At 41.9% G+C, this 13,854-nt stretch overlaps 1 protein-coding gene across 4 annotated transcripts in view; it reads left to right on the top strand.

The window, feature by feature from the left end:
* The window catches only part of rhbdf1a (rhomboid 5 homolog 1a (Drosophila)), a 29,187-nt gene that overhangs the window by 8,012 nt on the left and 7,321 nt on the right, over nucleotides 1-13,854 (top strand). Inside the window, exons 1-4 of one of the 4 annotated variants that reach the window (XM_005468773.4) lie at nucleotides 3,157-3,266; nucleotides 12,019-12,163; nucleotides 12,250-12,389; nucleotides 12,830-12,937. In XM_005468773.4, the coding sequence (XP_005468830.1) occupies nucleotides 3,244-3,266; nucleotides 12,019-12,163; nucleotides 12,250-12,389; nucleotides 12,830-12,937 (416 nt within the window). In that variant the 5' untranslated portion in view covers nucleotides 3,157-3,243. Of the gene's footprint in view, nucleotides 1-3,156; nucleotides 3,267-12,018; nucleotides 12,164-12,249; nucleotides 12,390-12,829; nucleotides 12,938-13,854 lie in introns of those variants that run through there. The other 3 variants (XM_005468774.4, XM_005468775.4, XM_003442070.5) reach the window with 3 other exon arrangements.

A 13,854-nucleotide genomic window follows, 5' to 3' on the forward strand; every position in this document is an offset into this window, starting at 1 on the left:
AAAATGACACCACCTAATAATAGCTTTGACACATAGTCACCTGACTTTCTTTTTTCCTCAGTCGTTGCTCCCCAATCTACACTCTTCACAGCCTCTGCCAAAATGCCATGTGACTCATATTGGTGTCTCAGCACAGTTGGCCTCACAGATTTCTCCTGAGTGGGTTGAATATCTCAAAGACTAGATCAGAAGCAGACTGTTTATCGTTAATTTTATTCCTTTTTCGCACAATTGTTCAAACAAATGTTGATTACGCGCGACTGATTTGTGTGTTCCTCCCAGCAGTGAGAACTGGCTGTGAATAAGCACTTATCTGTTGGTCGGATCACTTCGCCGTCCATACGTTACGACCAACCAAACAAACACTGTTTCTCCAGCTTTTCCTTTCATCCACATATTTTCCCATGTGACATTCGAAGCGGAGTTAAATGTGGAAGCTTTATTTGAAAAATATAGCTGTTGTACGTGAAACCGAAAAGGCTGGCTCTCTCTCCAATACACAGGCTTCTGCTGCCGTTTTCTCCAGGAAGAAATGAAATCTCATCTTTATAAAATCAAGCTTCTTCTATCATCCCAAACAGAGGCTCTATTACAAGAACGCTGAATCTGTTTTGCTGCAGAAGAATTGGTTTCATATTCCCCATAATTCAGGCCTTTTTTCAGCACCTGCATGCACAGCTATATGCTTTCACACACATGCCTACAATCCACTGCTCCTATGTAGCTATACTGTGTATTTTCACAGCTTGCAGTGGTGATAATCAATGCAGCCAATCAATAAGCAGTACTCTGTTTAAAGTCTGCAAATCTCTCAAGGAGGCATTTCTTGAAATTGGATGTGAAGGTTGGGTTCATATGAGGCTTTTTAGTAATTACAGCAAGTGTGGGAAATGAAATGATTAAAGATGGAAAGAGTGAAAACCTTGATTGTACCTTTGTGAGACGGTCGAGTCCATCAGGCGCTGAATGAAATTAGCAGCCGAGTAGAGGGTGACTCATATTTAAGAGAATAACTCGTCGTTTAGATTTTCTGGTGTTAGACTGAGCGATGAATATCCTGTGTTTGGGATTAAGTGTGAGCCGTTCTTAACATTTGTTTTCTGTTTGTTTCTTTTATAAACACTTGTTGGGTTTTTTCTCACAGCTTTCTATCTTACGTCCTTGAAATGGATGCTGCTGTTTGCCTAATAACATAGATTCTCTTTAGTGTGCTCGTAGAAGAAGGTGACTCGGTTTGGTCATTTTTGATGAAAAAATGAATACTTAATGCTTTAAGTATTTATTCACGAGTTATTACAACTATAATCGCGGCTTAAATGATTTTGATTGTGTGTTTCTCAAAAGTTCTTCTTCATCGCTGTGCGGATTAGTTTACTCTACAGTGCCAGTTTCAGAATTACATTTTTTTTATCTCCTTTATCCTTTTTTAAACTCTTCTAAACAACTATCTCCACTTTTGGAAGCTCAGTGTCACAGCATCTATTCTCTCCTCTGCTTAAAACCATGCTGCGTGTTATCTGCTGTCTTCAATAGGCATGTCAGCTTTGATGTCACACTACACAGATCTCGCTCCGTGGCCGGAGTGGGCGGCGGCCCTGACTCAGACCAGACCAATTATTTTTGGCGGACGGTGACGTTCGCCTTTACAGTGGACAGTGCATGTGTTCATGTGCATGTGAGCAAATGTATGTTGTTTCCGTGGTCGTGTGGACCGGACACAGAGAACGCGGCCAGTTTGCGGTGTGTTTCCTGCCTTCATTTTCACCTCGCCCCCTTCTCTGTTCTGCATTTCCTTCCTTCCAGCACTTCTCATTAAAACTAGCAGTAACCTGACCTCTGTGGTCGTGCTCGTGGTTTCTCACAGAGGATGTGAGACAAGATGACAAAGCTAATGGCTGCCCTTTGTGAGGTATTTTTAATCACGTTGATTAGAACACAAGATAAACCTAAACACACACTGGAGGATGATGCATTACAGCCTAGTTTGTTTTAAATGTTTTATATTTTTTTAAACTATTTACATAACTGTGGTCTATCCACATGTCTAACTTTTGCTGTGTTTGAGTTTAGCACAGACGCTGCTACTAGCACCTGAACATTTTTAGAAAAGGCTAAGGATGCTTGTTTAAAGCAGAACTCATAATCACATTTATTTTGAGACCTTTCCAACATGATTATCATAACAAAAAAATATAATTTTTCTAACTTGTTTCTCATGATACATCTTGAAACCAAAAGGCTTTCCTGTTGACCAAAACCTTTTTTTCTCGTCTTGGCTCAAGCTGAACTGAAACTGCCACAGTGATACGGCCAGATAGTTTGCGTTCAAAGGAAGGAGCGAAACCAGAGTGAGCTGCATTTACAACCGCAGCACAGCTGTTTAAGCCAAAATTGTAATAGAACATTAATTCAGATTAGTTACACAGGCCTACTGACACGGTTTAGTTTGAAAATGTCACAACTGTGTTTTAGTCCGATCTACAGCCTGTATATAGAAGACAGCCATTTGTTGGTGAACTCCAGCAGTGCAGCGTCGAGCTTAGCGTTATCATTGTGGTAGTCTTAGTGTTTTAAATCCGGACATGACAAGTTAGGGGTGAGGGTAGAAACCAAGAGACGCTTCAAGCTCATTATAGAAACTACGTGTCAGTCAGAAAGTGGGGTTGGTCTAAAGCCTCCTTTACTGTCTTATTTGACTATACAGTGTTCGCTCGTTTATCGCAGGTGTTACGTTTTAAAAATGACCTGCGATAGGTGAAATCCGCAAAGTAGCAAACTTTAATTTTTACAATTATTATAGCTGTTTTAAGGCTGTAAAACCTCTCGTGACACATTTTATACACTTTTCTCAGACAGGCATCGACATTTTCACACGTGTCTCTCTTGTTTAAACACTCTCAAAGCTCAAACCTTTGTAGGAAAATAAGTCCAGTATTACAGAATGAAATCAAAGATCAAACCCTGTTTTCAGGTCCAGAACATGAAGATAGAGCAACATTAATGAATCAATGGTACAGAAGTAGAGGAAGCAAGAAGAATGAGTTGAGTAAAGTTTGACTTATCTGACTGTTTGGTTTCACTTAATGCGCCTTATAATCCTTTGACGTCGACACTGTTGTGTTTGTTGTTTTTCTTCTGTACTGTACAGGAGACACGGCACGAGATTGATTGAAAATGGGCTACACCTGATCAGAACACAATCCGCTGTTAAAAAGAAAAAAAAATTGCACCCCCAAAAAACCCATGAAACAGCGAGGCTGCGAAAGGTGAGCCGCGATATAGGGACCACTGTAATGGGGACATAATTTACAAAATAGATATAATATTGTATTTACTAAGACTTATGACCAGCAACTGAGCCTATATAGTCTTAATGAAAGTCTTTACTGGTGTCACAGTTCAAGAGAGCTGGGGCTATATTCCATTTAACCAAACTTCTTTGGTTATAAGGAATCGAGAATGGAGGTTTAACTTTTCAAACCACAAATGGTTTTTTTTCCCTTTTTCGGGTTTCATCCGTCTCGTGTGCATACTCCCACTTTCCCATTGTTATGCCTTTTTCCAGCAATGGATAATTTTCTTGCTGTTGCTCAAACATGTTTTCATATTTACTTTGCAGCCCCCAATCCCAGTTTTAGCTGTACATACGTTTCTTTCAGTAACAGTTCTTCCTCATTTTTGGCCTGAGCAAAGAAATCTCTGGTATTTTTGGTTAGTGCTCTTTCTACACAAGCTTCGCCCACTTCCTGTTTACACTGATACCTGCCCTGTGTACACAAACGGTCATGTGACATGTGATGATTTATGATGAATATGATGATGAATAAATAAATCTAGAACTGCCAAACAAACATTATAGACAAACAACTGCGCTAAAAGGTCTGTCCAGATGAAGATAGTTTTCTATGTGAAACAGTGTTTTAGGCTGAAAATGTATTGGTGCATATACACTTTTATACCATATGCATACCACCTTAACGTCGCTAACTCATCTTGTGCATCACCCTCAGTAATTATCTCAGCTGGGAATTTGCTTACTGCGCCATTTCCATTGATGAAGCAATGAAAACTTCAGCCTGCTGTCGCTTTTTTTGACTGTGATCGGCCTGCACAATGACCCTTGTTCAGCCCAGTCCACATCAGCCCATACAATGAAGTCTTTTGTAGGGTTGATTCAGTCTGATATCATGCTGGAAACTATTTAGATGAGGATCACATGTTGTTCGGGCACGCCGTTTCTAAGATTCTCCTCTTACTCATTCAAGGGGAGAATGTCAAACCTCCTATAGACAATAAGATGGTTGTGTGTAGTCTCAGGACACACCGGGAAGGGACTGTATTCACAAAGAAGACTGACTTACTTCCCTTTGTTGTGTAAAAAGACTTCTCGTTTTTAAGCTGTTCGCTTAACATGCTGTCAAACTGTGGGAGGTTTAATGAAAATACAACCCTGTCAGAAAGTCTGATGTGCATGCTATTGATCTTCTGATTATGGCATGAAGCACAAATAGAGATATTTGACATTTACATTATTTTGATCTGGTTTAACAGCCCTTGTTTAATTTGGATGCCAAAATATTTTCATAGTTTGGAATTGCCTTTCAGATTTATGAGACTGCAATTGCCTGTAAAATTGCTCCCTGAATACCATTTGATTCATTTCATTATTACTTTATGCCATTGCCTTTCACGGCTTTTCTCAAAATATGCTGTAATGTTTAATATTCTGGCTCATTTAAAACATCTTCCTGAAATCAGGTCGTCTCCTCGAAAGTATCAGAGCCTTGTTGGATTTCATTAACTGCTCTCAACATGCATTTTGTGCGTACTTGCATGTGCTCTCTAATATGCCACACAGTGCAGAGTTGTACATCAGGACTTAGCTGCTGCTGAATTTTCCCACACTGTCGCAGACAGGCTGCAGCTAGAGATTCAGCACTTTGATGATAAGCTTCTACAGCAAACAAATGCAGCAGGTTTCAGGTCTGGCAGCTGGAGTCCAAGCCTAAAACTAACTGCTTATCAACTACTTAATCCCAAAGTGGTGAAGGCCATTTCACGGTCAAATGATTCAACAGGGTGGTACCTTATCTAACTGAAGAGACAGAGACTATGCACACAACTCTCTTGTTATTATGCGAAACTCTATCTCGTTGTCTTGGCATGTGTAGCGTGTATAACCCACGGTGAGGGAGTTTTTACTGTCTGCTGCTTCCTGAAGATTACAGACACAAACAGCCCACGACTGAGATGTTATACAGATTTATCAAATGAGCTTTATTTTCCCTCCTTGTTCCACTAAAGTGAAGACAGGCCTTATCTATCTATTCTTAACAACACCGAGAATGGCGACGCTACAGCTTAACTTTCCACGACCACATGCAGCCACCTGTATATGCCCAGCGGCTCCAGTAGGAGGTTTGTTGTAAATAATTTACCTGTGCTGAATGACTGAATAATTCAAGCGCTGAATTAGACACACGTGTTGTTGCATATGTGACCGAAGTGTCTGCAAAAAGGAAGCAAGCTTCGGCTTGAGTAGAATTCATATCCAGGTAAGTGCTATTTTGTTTATAAACACATTAAGATGAAAGGAATATGATATCTTGGTTTCATTGTAGTGTAACATGTGTCAGCACTCCTTCGCATTGATTTCCTGTTGCAGGATATTACTGCACGGTGAAGGGCGGGGACCTGTGCTGATAAAATAGTAGAGCACAATTTTCTAGCTCCTGGGTAATATATAAGGCTTTGTGATGGAAGGGAAGTGGGTGCAGGTTGTTTGATGGCGAATACAGATAGAACTTCTGGTGCCTGTTTTTTTTTTACAGGGATAAACATCTAGTTCCTTATAGATAAGTTGATGTGCTTTTTCACAGTTTGCTTTTTGTCAGAAACCAGCTTGCCACCTGGTGATCTGAAGCAGGACGTTTTTTTTATTTATTTATTTTTGTCTAGACGTACATTTGCAATCGACTCCCATAAATACACCACATGCACACAGCCTGCTGTTAGGAGGCCATTTATACTTTTGTACGCTATTCATATCTTTGGCTCGTGATCCTGTCATAAAGTAAACACTGGTGGGAGAGCCTAGCGTTGGATGCCATACAAATCTGACACTTGATACTGAAGCCACAGCAACTAAAAGGTAAAATCTGCTATGTTAAAAAAAATTATAAATCTTAAAGCCTGAGCTGAGATATTTGGAAAAAAAACAAACAAGACAACGCCTGAGCTTTTCCACCCTTCCCGGCTGGCCATATCATCCATGCCCACCATCTACCTTGCCAGTTGCAGCAGGCTCGCCCGCCCACTATGCCTGCGCCTCAGCTAGCTGTGACACTTGATCTAAGGGTCAGCTGCGTCGGATATTTCTGCTGCCTCTCTGTGTATTTTTTTTAATGTCGTAAGGGCTGGTTTGCTGTGACAGGCTGTCACATGTCACTAGGGTCAATTCGGATGACTGCAGCTTTTGCTGGCGCTCAGTTGCGCTTGACTCTCATGCCTGTGACAGTGATTCGCAGAGTATTTTCTTTCCTGTAAAATATGCATAATAATCAGTGGAAATAGAGAGTGGATTCAAAGTCTGGACCGCACAGCTTAATTTTGTTTTCCCACTGCTCTCATACTCGCAAGAGTGGCCAGAAAAGAAGTGACACATTAGTGGCATGTTCTAATTACTCCCTTGGTTATATCATAACTTGTAACTCTATCGTCAAATCAACTTCCACAACTGGTGAAGTCACCTGGCAGTAATGTCCGCCGTGCAGTGTACCACGTCTATTTTTAGCGCCTGTTTTCTCTTCTCCACGCCCGAATGAAATATCAGTAGCTTTGTAGTTTTGTCAGCTTCTTAATTCATCCCAGTTGGAGGCACAATGTGCTATATAAAGATCAAAAGCCACCTTCTACAATTAATGCGCAGATGGGTCTCAGATGCATGCAGGAACTACACAAGACACAAGCCTGCAGTGTTATTTTGTGCAAACGATTTATATTTAGATCATCTGTCAGTGTGAGATACCTCCACCCATTTTCTGTGAATGACTGTATAGTCATGAGTTTCTACTTATCATTACGAAATTCCCTTAGGGGAGCTTCTGTCAACTGCATATTGAGACTGATTTAAGAGTGTTTCGGCTCTAGATGGCATTTAATTTGAAGACTTTTTCTTTTTTGTGTGTGTATTTATGCTACAAAGAGCCTTTTATGAATAGTGTTTCTAGTTACACTGGTAAAAGAATAACTAAGGGAGAGTGACTGCTTGAATAGTGCGGTTTCCCTCCATTGTTTCCAGTGTTAAGTCTTGCCTCCAGCAAGGAGAGAAAAATGAGAAACAATGGATAGTAGGAGCATTTATAGTGAATGACTAACTGTAAGAGAATGGGGGAAAAAAACTAATATAACCTGTTTGTTCATTGTGTCCCTAACCTGTTAGTCTGCCTGGAATCTGCATAGATTACATGCAAATGTCAAAAAATCCATCAAGCAAGAATGTTTAGGTAATGCATGAGTGCTAATTTAAAGCTTGGCTTTAGTGAGAAAGCGACCGCAGGAACTGCAGAAATTAAAACGAAAAAAAAAAGAGTATCGATGGAGGAATGAATGCCCGAGGCCAGGAAGCACTGGTGCTTTCATGAATCAGGTATCTCGATTTTTCACTCCTCAGATTAACCAGTTCATCCATCCTTCCTATCCAGCCTTTCTTCCTTTCCAACGTAAACCTTGGATGTACAAGCCATGCTGGGAACAAGCAGGACCCTACTTGGCCAGCCACCTTAGGTTCTGTCAGCCTCAGTGACACAGCTCTCTCAGCCACCCGAAGTGTGGTTGCAGCCAGTCTGCCTCCTGTAGAGCAGCACATAGCAGCAGAGCACACACAGTACCCGGAAAACCAGCCAGCTCCTGTCCATAATTGTTAGACTTCATGTGGTTTTTGGCGCTGCCATTTTAGCTTGGCTTAATTTCTACCAGAGCTCTTGTGGAATGTGGGTATGGCATTCACTGAGATTATAAATGACCCCGGATGGAGAAGATTCCAAGACTGTACAAATGCGTCTTTGGGCTAATTATCTCAGAAATGTTTGATTCGTTAATTTGATATAAAACAACTGATATAGTAGAGTTTCATACCCTTGGTAAATACCTCGATAAGTCATTTGTACCGGAAAAAAATGTTGTTGTAATGTTAATGGTGATGAAAATGTCATGTAAGCGACTGACTGAGAGCTGTAGATCGTGAAGCAGGCGTGTGTGGAAAAGGCAATGTCTCTGATATAAAGGAGGTCACAGCCAGATTACTATTTTATTTATGAGAGGCATGTAAAACACAAGGGCTATGCGCTTATCCAAGGTGCTTCACATATTTGAGGCATACAAGCTGCTGGACAAAAACTGATATGTTGCAGAGAAAAATAGCACGGCCTCCGTCTGAGAGAAGCTTTTTCTCTCTCTTGCCTCCTGAAAGTGTCCGAGGTAGCACTTAGAGCTTCATCCTCCAAGCTCGTCTTCTATTTGACTTTAAGCCTCACCTGTGACAGCTGGGCCTCTGTTGTCATAAGCTAATGTCTTTATGTGCATGACTGAAGACCATTTCCCAAGTGATTACATTAAATGATGGCATGGAAAACTTCACTGGGCTTGAGTTTGTATGCAGACTATAACGCAGCTTCCCAGACAGAGAATAAGAGCTCCGGTTATGCTTGTCAGCCCCACTCATTATGGCCCTTTGGACGTCCCTGCACCTGGAGAGATGTCAGCTTGATCTCTGTGTTTTGTTCGCCTGTCTGTCTTCTGCTGCCTAATGTGTCCTGGAGAGGCAGAATGAAAAACAATCCACGCTGTCGTGGATCTCGTGATTGAGTAGGAAGTGTTAGTTTCTTACAAGGACCAGCTGACGGCAGGGAGCCAGTCTTGCGAGGCGCAGTCCTAATTTATGGATGTGGGTGTTTTCCCTTTCCCGCTTTAGATGTGAATCTTGAAGTCAAAACAAATCGTTTGGAAATTTTAAAAAAAAGTAGATTTAATCATGGTGGTTGTGGTATGCACACATCAATCAGCAGTGGGAATGTAAACAGACACTTGAAATTGTTGCCATACACCACGAGAAAAAAAAAAAGCACAGTCACCTTCATAGTAGACATTCGGGTGCGATTTAGCCTTGATTCCCCAAGTGATTGCAGATAACAGTGCAATGTTGAGGAAAGGATAATCCAGCACTCTGAATAAGTGCCAAAGACAGAGTTTAACTCCTCTTCCCCTAAGGATATCTGCTCCTGAAGGACATCCTGCCTGTGATGTCCAGTCTTCCTCAGACAGGGACCAGCCTTGAATCTGACCTTTTCCTTGCAGCGATTTATATTTTTTCACTGTGAAACGTGTGTTGGTGCAACTCAGCAATGACTATACCCACTGTTCCAGCTAAACTCCTCCACAGACACGAGTTGCGGGCCCATGCCAGGTCAGCTGCAATGTTGATTTTTGAGAGAGACGGGAGAGAAAGACAGAAACAGACTTCCAAGGCACTTGGCTTGTCTGTCTGTTAAAATTTAGAAGTTCACATTGGGATTTGACCAAACGCCCTTGCAGCCCACTGACCAGTAGACTAATGGAAAATTATAACAGTAGCATATGGCTGCATTAATCCTGCCCCATCAGGTTATACTGGCATCTCCAGCAAGACTACTTTTACAGATTTGGCATGATTGGGACACAGTCCTTACCATTCTTGCTGTTCCTGCTCTGCGAGATATACACAACATCTCTTTCAGCTGTCAGATTTTCTCTCTGACGTCATTTACATAATCTAAAAAATTGTTTAAATAAAATGAAACTTGTAATTGCCTGTAAATGACAATCACTTATGCAAATACAGATGAGATGAGTGGAATGCAGAAGGCAAGAAAGGAGCCTAAAGCAGGAGGAAAGCTTAGCGTTGAAACAATAAGAGTAAATTAGTCTGATTCCACCTAACCCTCCTTTATTTTCTGAAGTCAAAGCACCATCAACATGGCATTCAGGGCAAAATGAGTTAAAGTAGGAGTGGCCCAAGCCAAAGCAATCAAAACAGATTAAGCATAAATCAAAATTAGCTTCTGGGTGCTTCAGTTCAGTCCCAGTTTATGCCTGTCTGCAACCCTGAAGCAGATGCTCCCTCCTCCCTCCCTTTGCTGATCTGCTCTATATCAGGAGCCCCGCTGTTTGAACTAATGGCAAAAGTAATTAAATGTTGGATATTCTAGCTCAGGGCAAGAGAGATGGCTGTTGTTGCAACAGTGAGTGTGTGACTGGTGTCACACTTGTATTATCCAAATGTTAGTGGCTGGGCAATGACAAAGATGAAGACTGTGATTGTTCTTCAGTGGATTTACATGTAGATTAAACAGATTAAACATAAGTGAAGTCACCGGAGGCCAAATATATGGGACAAAGTTGAGAATAATAAAAACGTAAATATATTTTGCATGCTGTCATCGCTCTACTCATCAATCCGTTTGTGACTCATCACCAGCCGGCTTTAGTCCAGTCTGCGGTGATAATCTGGTATCAGGAAGTGTCACTCAAGGTCAAACAGCAGTTGGGATAAACACCTAATAGGTGCATGAGTCCAAAATGTTCCACAGGGAGAGTGAATGACAGATAAACCCCCAGTGTAACACCCTTAAGTGTATGCTATTGTATTATAAAGATCCCATCTAGATTTTCTGCTTCAAGTAGCACTTTCACAGCATTGCAGTGGGAGAAATGTCAGCATGTAACACAGCAATTATACCGGTGCCCTTTTATGAGCTTGCAAATTAAGAAATATCTGTCAAGAAGAGGTCAGCCATGTTTAAATGTTAACACACTGGCGATGACCCTGCTGGCCTCATTGTGAGCCTTTCCTTCCAGCTCTGCTGAGATCCACTGACAACACTTCCCATCATCACTTGGGCTTGAAACAGAAGCCTGTGGTGCATTAAACTGGCAATGTGGAGCAGATGTGGTCACTAGAAGGCGTGGATATTTTTTTAAGACGCTTGAGCTGTAAAAAGAGAAGTGAGGACGTGACCCAGTGTGGCTGATGAAAGCTTGAGTCAAAACCCCTGATGTGATTTTAAAAAAATGAAAACTGCCATTGTGGAAACAGTCATGTGAGGCATTTTAACCTCATGAGAAGCCCAATCAGAGCTTGCACAAGGACAGGGAAGGGACTTATCAGATCTATTTGAGTTTTTTTAACCGCTCTATAGTTTCACAGGTTCACACGTTTCCACTTTAAAGACAGGCAGTCAGTTATTTTGTTCATTCCTCCAAACTGCTGACTGAACGGCTGATTTAATCAATGATAAATGAGTACAAAAAAATTCATAGGGTAGTGCTTGATCTTTGGAAGTGCAAATGAGTAGAGAACAGGGGGTTAAAGAGTGCAGATTTTCATGGGAATTAGGAAAATAATAGAAAACATGCCCAGAGAAGTGAAGTTAGATGATGGGACAATTAAAGGAAAGGCTGGTGATAACAAGGCTGCAGCTACAGACGGGGCTGTCTGATGCTGACGTATACTGTGCGCCTCCTGTGGTCCGCGGGCCTCGTCGTGGGAGCGCAACTTAGTCATTAGTCTCTTGTAGAGCTGCTTTTAACCGCAAAGAAGGATTACGTTTGATTTTTAACTGTAGAATTAAGGGATTATGTTGAAACCTGCTAACTTCCTCACTCCGAAAAAGATATTTATTGCTTTAAAAAAAAAGATTTGACATGATCTGTTTTAAGGAAGGAGAGACTATTCTCAGTGGTTTCCATTTTACTGTCTAATAACCAGAACTGTGTCAAACTGTGTGAACGCCCATGCTTGAATCAAATAAGGGGCCTTAGCACCCTCTTGTGAAGCACTTCTGCAACTCAAAATCATTGTGATCACCGTGTTTACAGCAGAAAACACATGTGCATTGTGGCCCTGTGGTATTTCTGTTAATTGCATTTAATACATTGAGGCTCATTATATTAATGCCATCTGCTCCTTCTCTGTGTGCATAGCTGGCAGGCCTGGGGTGGGACAGAGAACATGGCTGAACCACAGCGGGAAAGCACCAGCAGCCTGCAGAGGAAGAAGCCTCCCTGGCTCAGGCTGGACATTCCCACGACTCAGATGTCACTAGACGAGCCTCCCACATTTGTTCAGGTGCTCTTTCCCTTACTTTTTGTCACTGTTGTCATTTATGTCACGGCATGTGTTAACACTTTTCCAATGAATCCTCTCCTCTGCAGCCGGTGAAGAGACAGGGTTTTCTGCGCAGTATCAGCATGCCAGTCGAGCCCTCTCACCTCCAGTCCCCACCCCGCGATGTCTTTGACACCCGGCGGCCTGTCTTGCAACGCCAGTCGTCCATCACTCAGACCATTAAGAGGTAAAACACCTGTTTTTGGTTTTTTTATTGCCATCACCCACAATATGCAGGTTTAGGATTAACACTTAAGGAAGCTTTAAAATTTTAACTTTAAGAACTTAACATCTCCTCAGCAGGGTAGCATGCAGTGAAGCTTTAGCCTACACCTTGTTGGCTATAGTTAAATAGTGGATGGTGGCATGTTAAAAAGTAACTTCCCCTCCCTTACCTTTTTCCAAATTTCCTAACTGCTTCCCATTAACATCTTGATGTCCTCTGCTAATTTGGGAACTAAATGAAAACCTTTACATAACAATCTGCTTTTCTCTCTCCGCATGGCTGCTACAGCGCTATCCAGCTGCACATTTCCTTTTCATTGCCTGTTGTTGTCTTTTCTCTTTTCTTCTTCCCCTTTCTTGTCCCTTCTCGCCACCTCGTGGTCCTGCTCTGCCTGGTCACAGCAGCAGGAGGGTTCACTTTGAGCGGATTAACACAGTGCCCGTTAAGGGGCAGCGGGCTGCACGGCGCAGCACCAGGAAACACCACTCTCTCTCCAGAACTCTGCTCAGGTACGCCAGGATGTGTTTGGTTCAGAATGAGGCTAGAGATCTGTAATTACTGAGTTCACTATTATAATATATTGGCTTGATACTTTTAATGCAGCCTTAGACATTTGATCGGTATCAACCCAGCTGACTGAATCGCCCGAGATCCAAATCACAGGAAACCATTTCTCTTTTAGTCACTGGATGTTGCATCCGTGCGTCATGTCATCACCACAAAGACTTCTTTATAAATGAGTCAGAAGGGCATGCAAAACCAAAAGCTGTTATTTTCCTGTTACTGTTACAAACAAATGTTGTAGTAATGGCCAATAATGGCACTGGGAGGGATCGCTCATTTCCCTACACATCTGCCAAACAAATCACAAGATGTATATGTTGTCTTTGAGCGGTGCTCATTAGTGAACCAGCATTTTAAGGATGGCATACCAGATTTGATGGCCTCTTTAGATTACAGAGTATGTTCCTGGGCAGTGACAATGACCAGGCATAATCACGGAAGCCAAGCTGACGCAATAAAAGGCTCTCAAAGTCTGTGCTTAAATATCACGCAGTCCTATCACCGGCATATGCTTTAAGAACTAAGGGTCACACAGATAGTATATCGTCTTAAGGAAAGGGCGAGCTTAAGGATACATAAACACCATCAAATTTCCACCGAGCCTTCACTCTGCAGCTGGCAATTAGTGCAGAAACAGCTAGCTGGCCTGAATTTTCCTTTGAAGAATGCTTCCACTTCCTGGCCTCGGGGAGCTGTAACATTGTTTGCTCTGGTACTTATTAGGCTTCAACTTAAACAACATGATTGCATGTGTATACATCAAGGGTTACCGGAATGTGCCGGTGTGCAGAGTGGGACACAAATAAAACTTAAAAAGCATCCTTATTGTGTGTTTAATGGGATTTGCTGTCTGCTGGTGTCA

The sequence above is a fragment of the Oreochromis niloticus genome, linkage group LG4 (assembly GCF_001858045.2).
Source record: "Oreochromis niloticus isolate F11D_XX linkage group LG4, O_niloticus_UMD_NMBU, whole genome shotgun sequence".
NCBI classification, from domain to species: Eukaryota; Metazoa; Chordata; class Actinopteri; order Cichliformes; family Cichlidae; genus Oreochromis; species Oreochromis niloticus.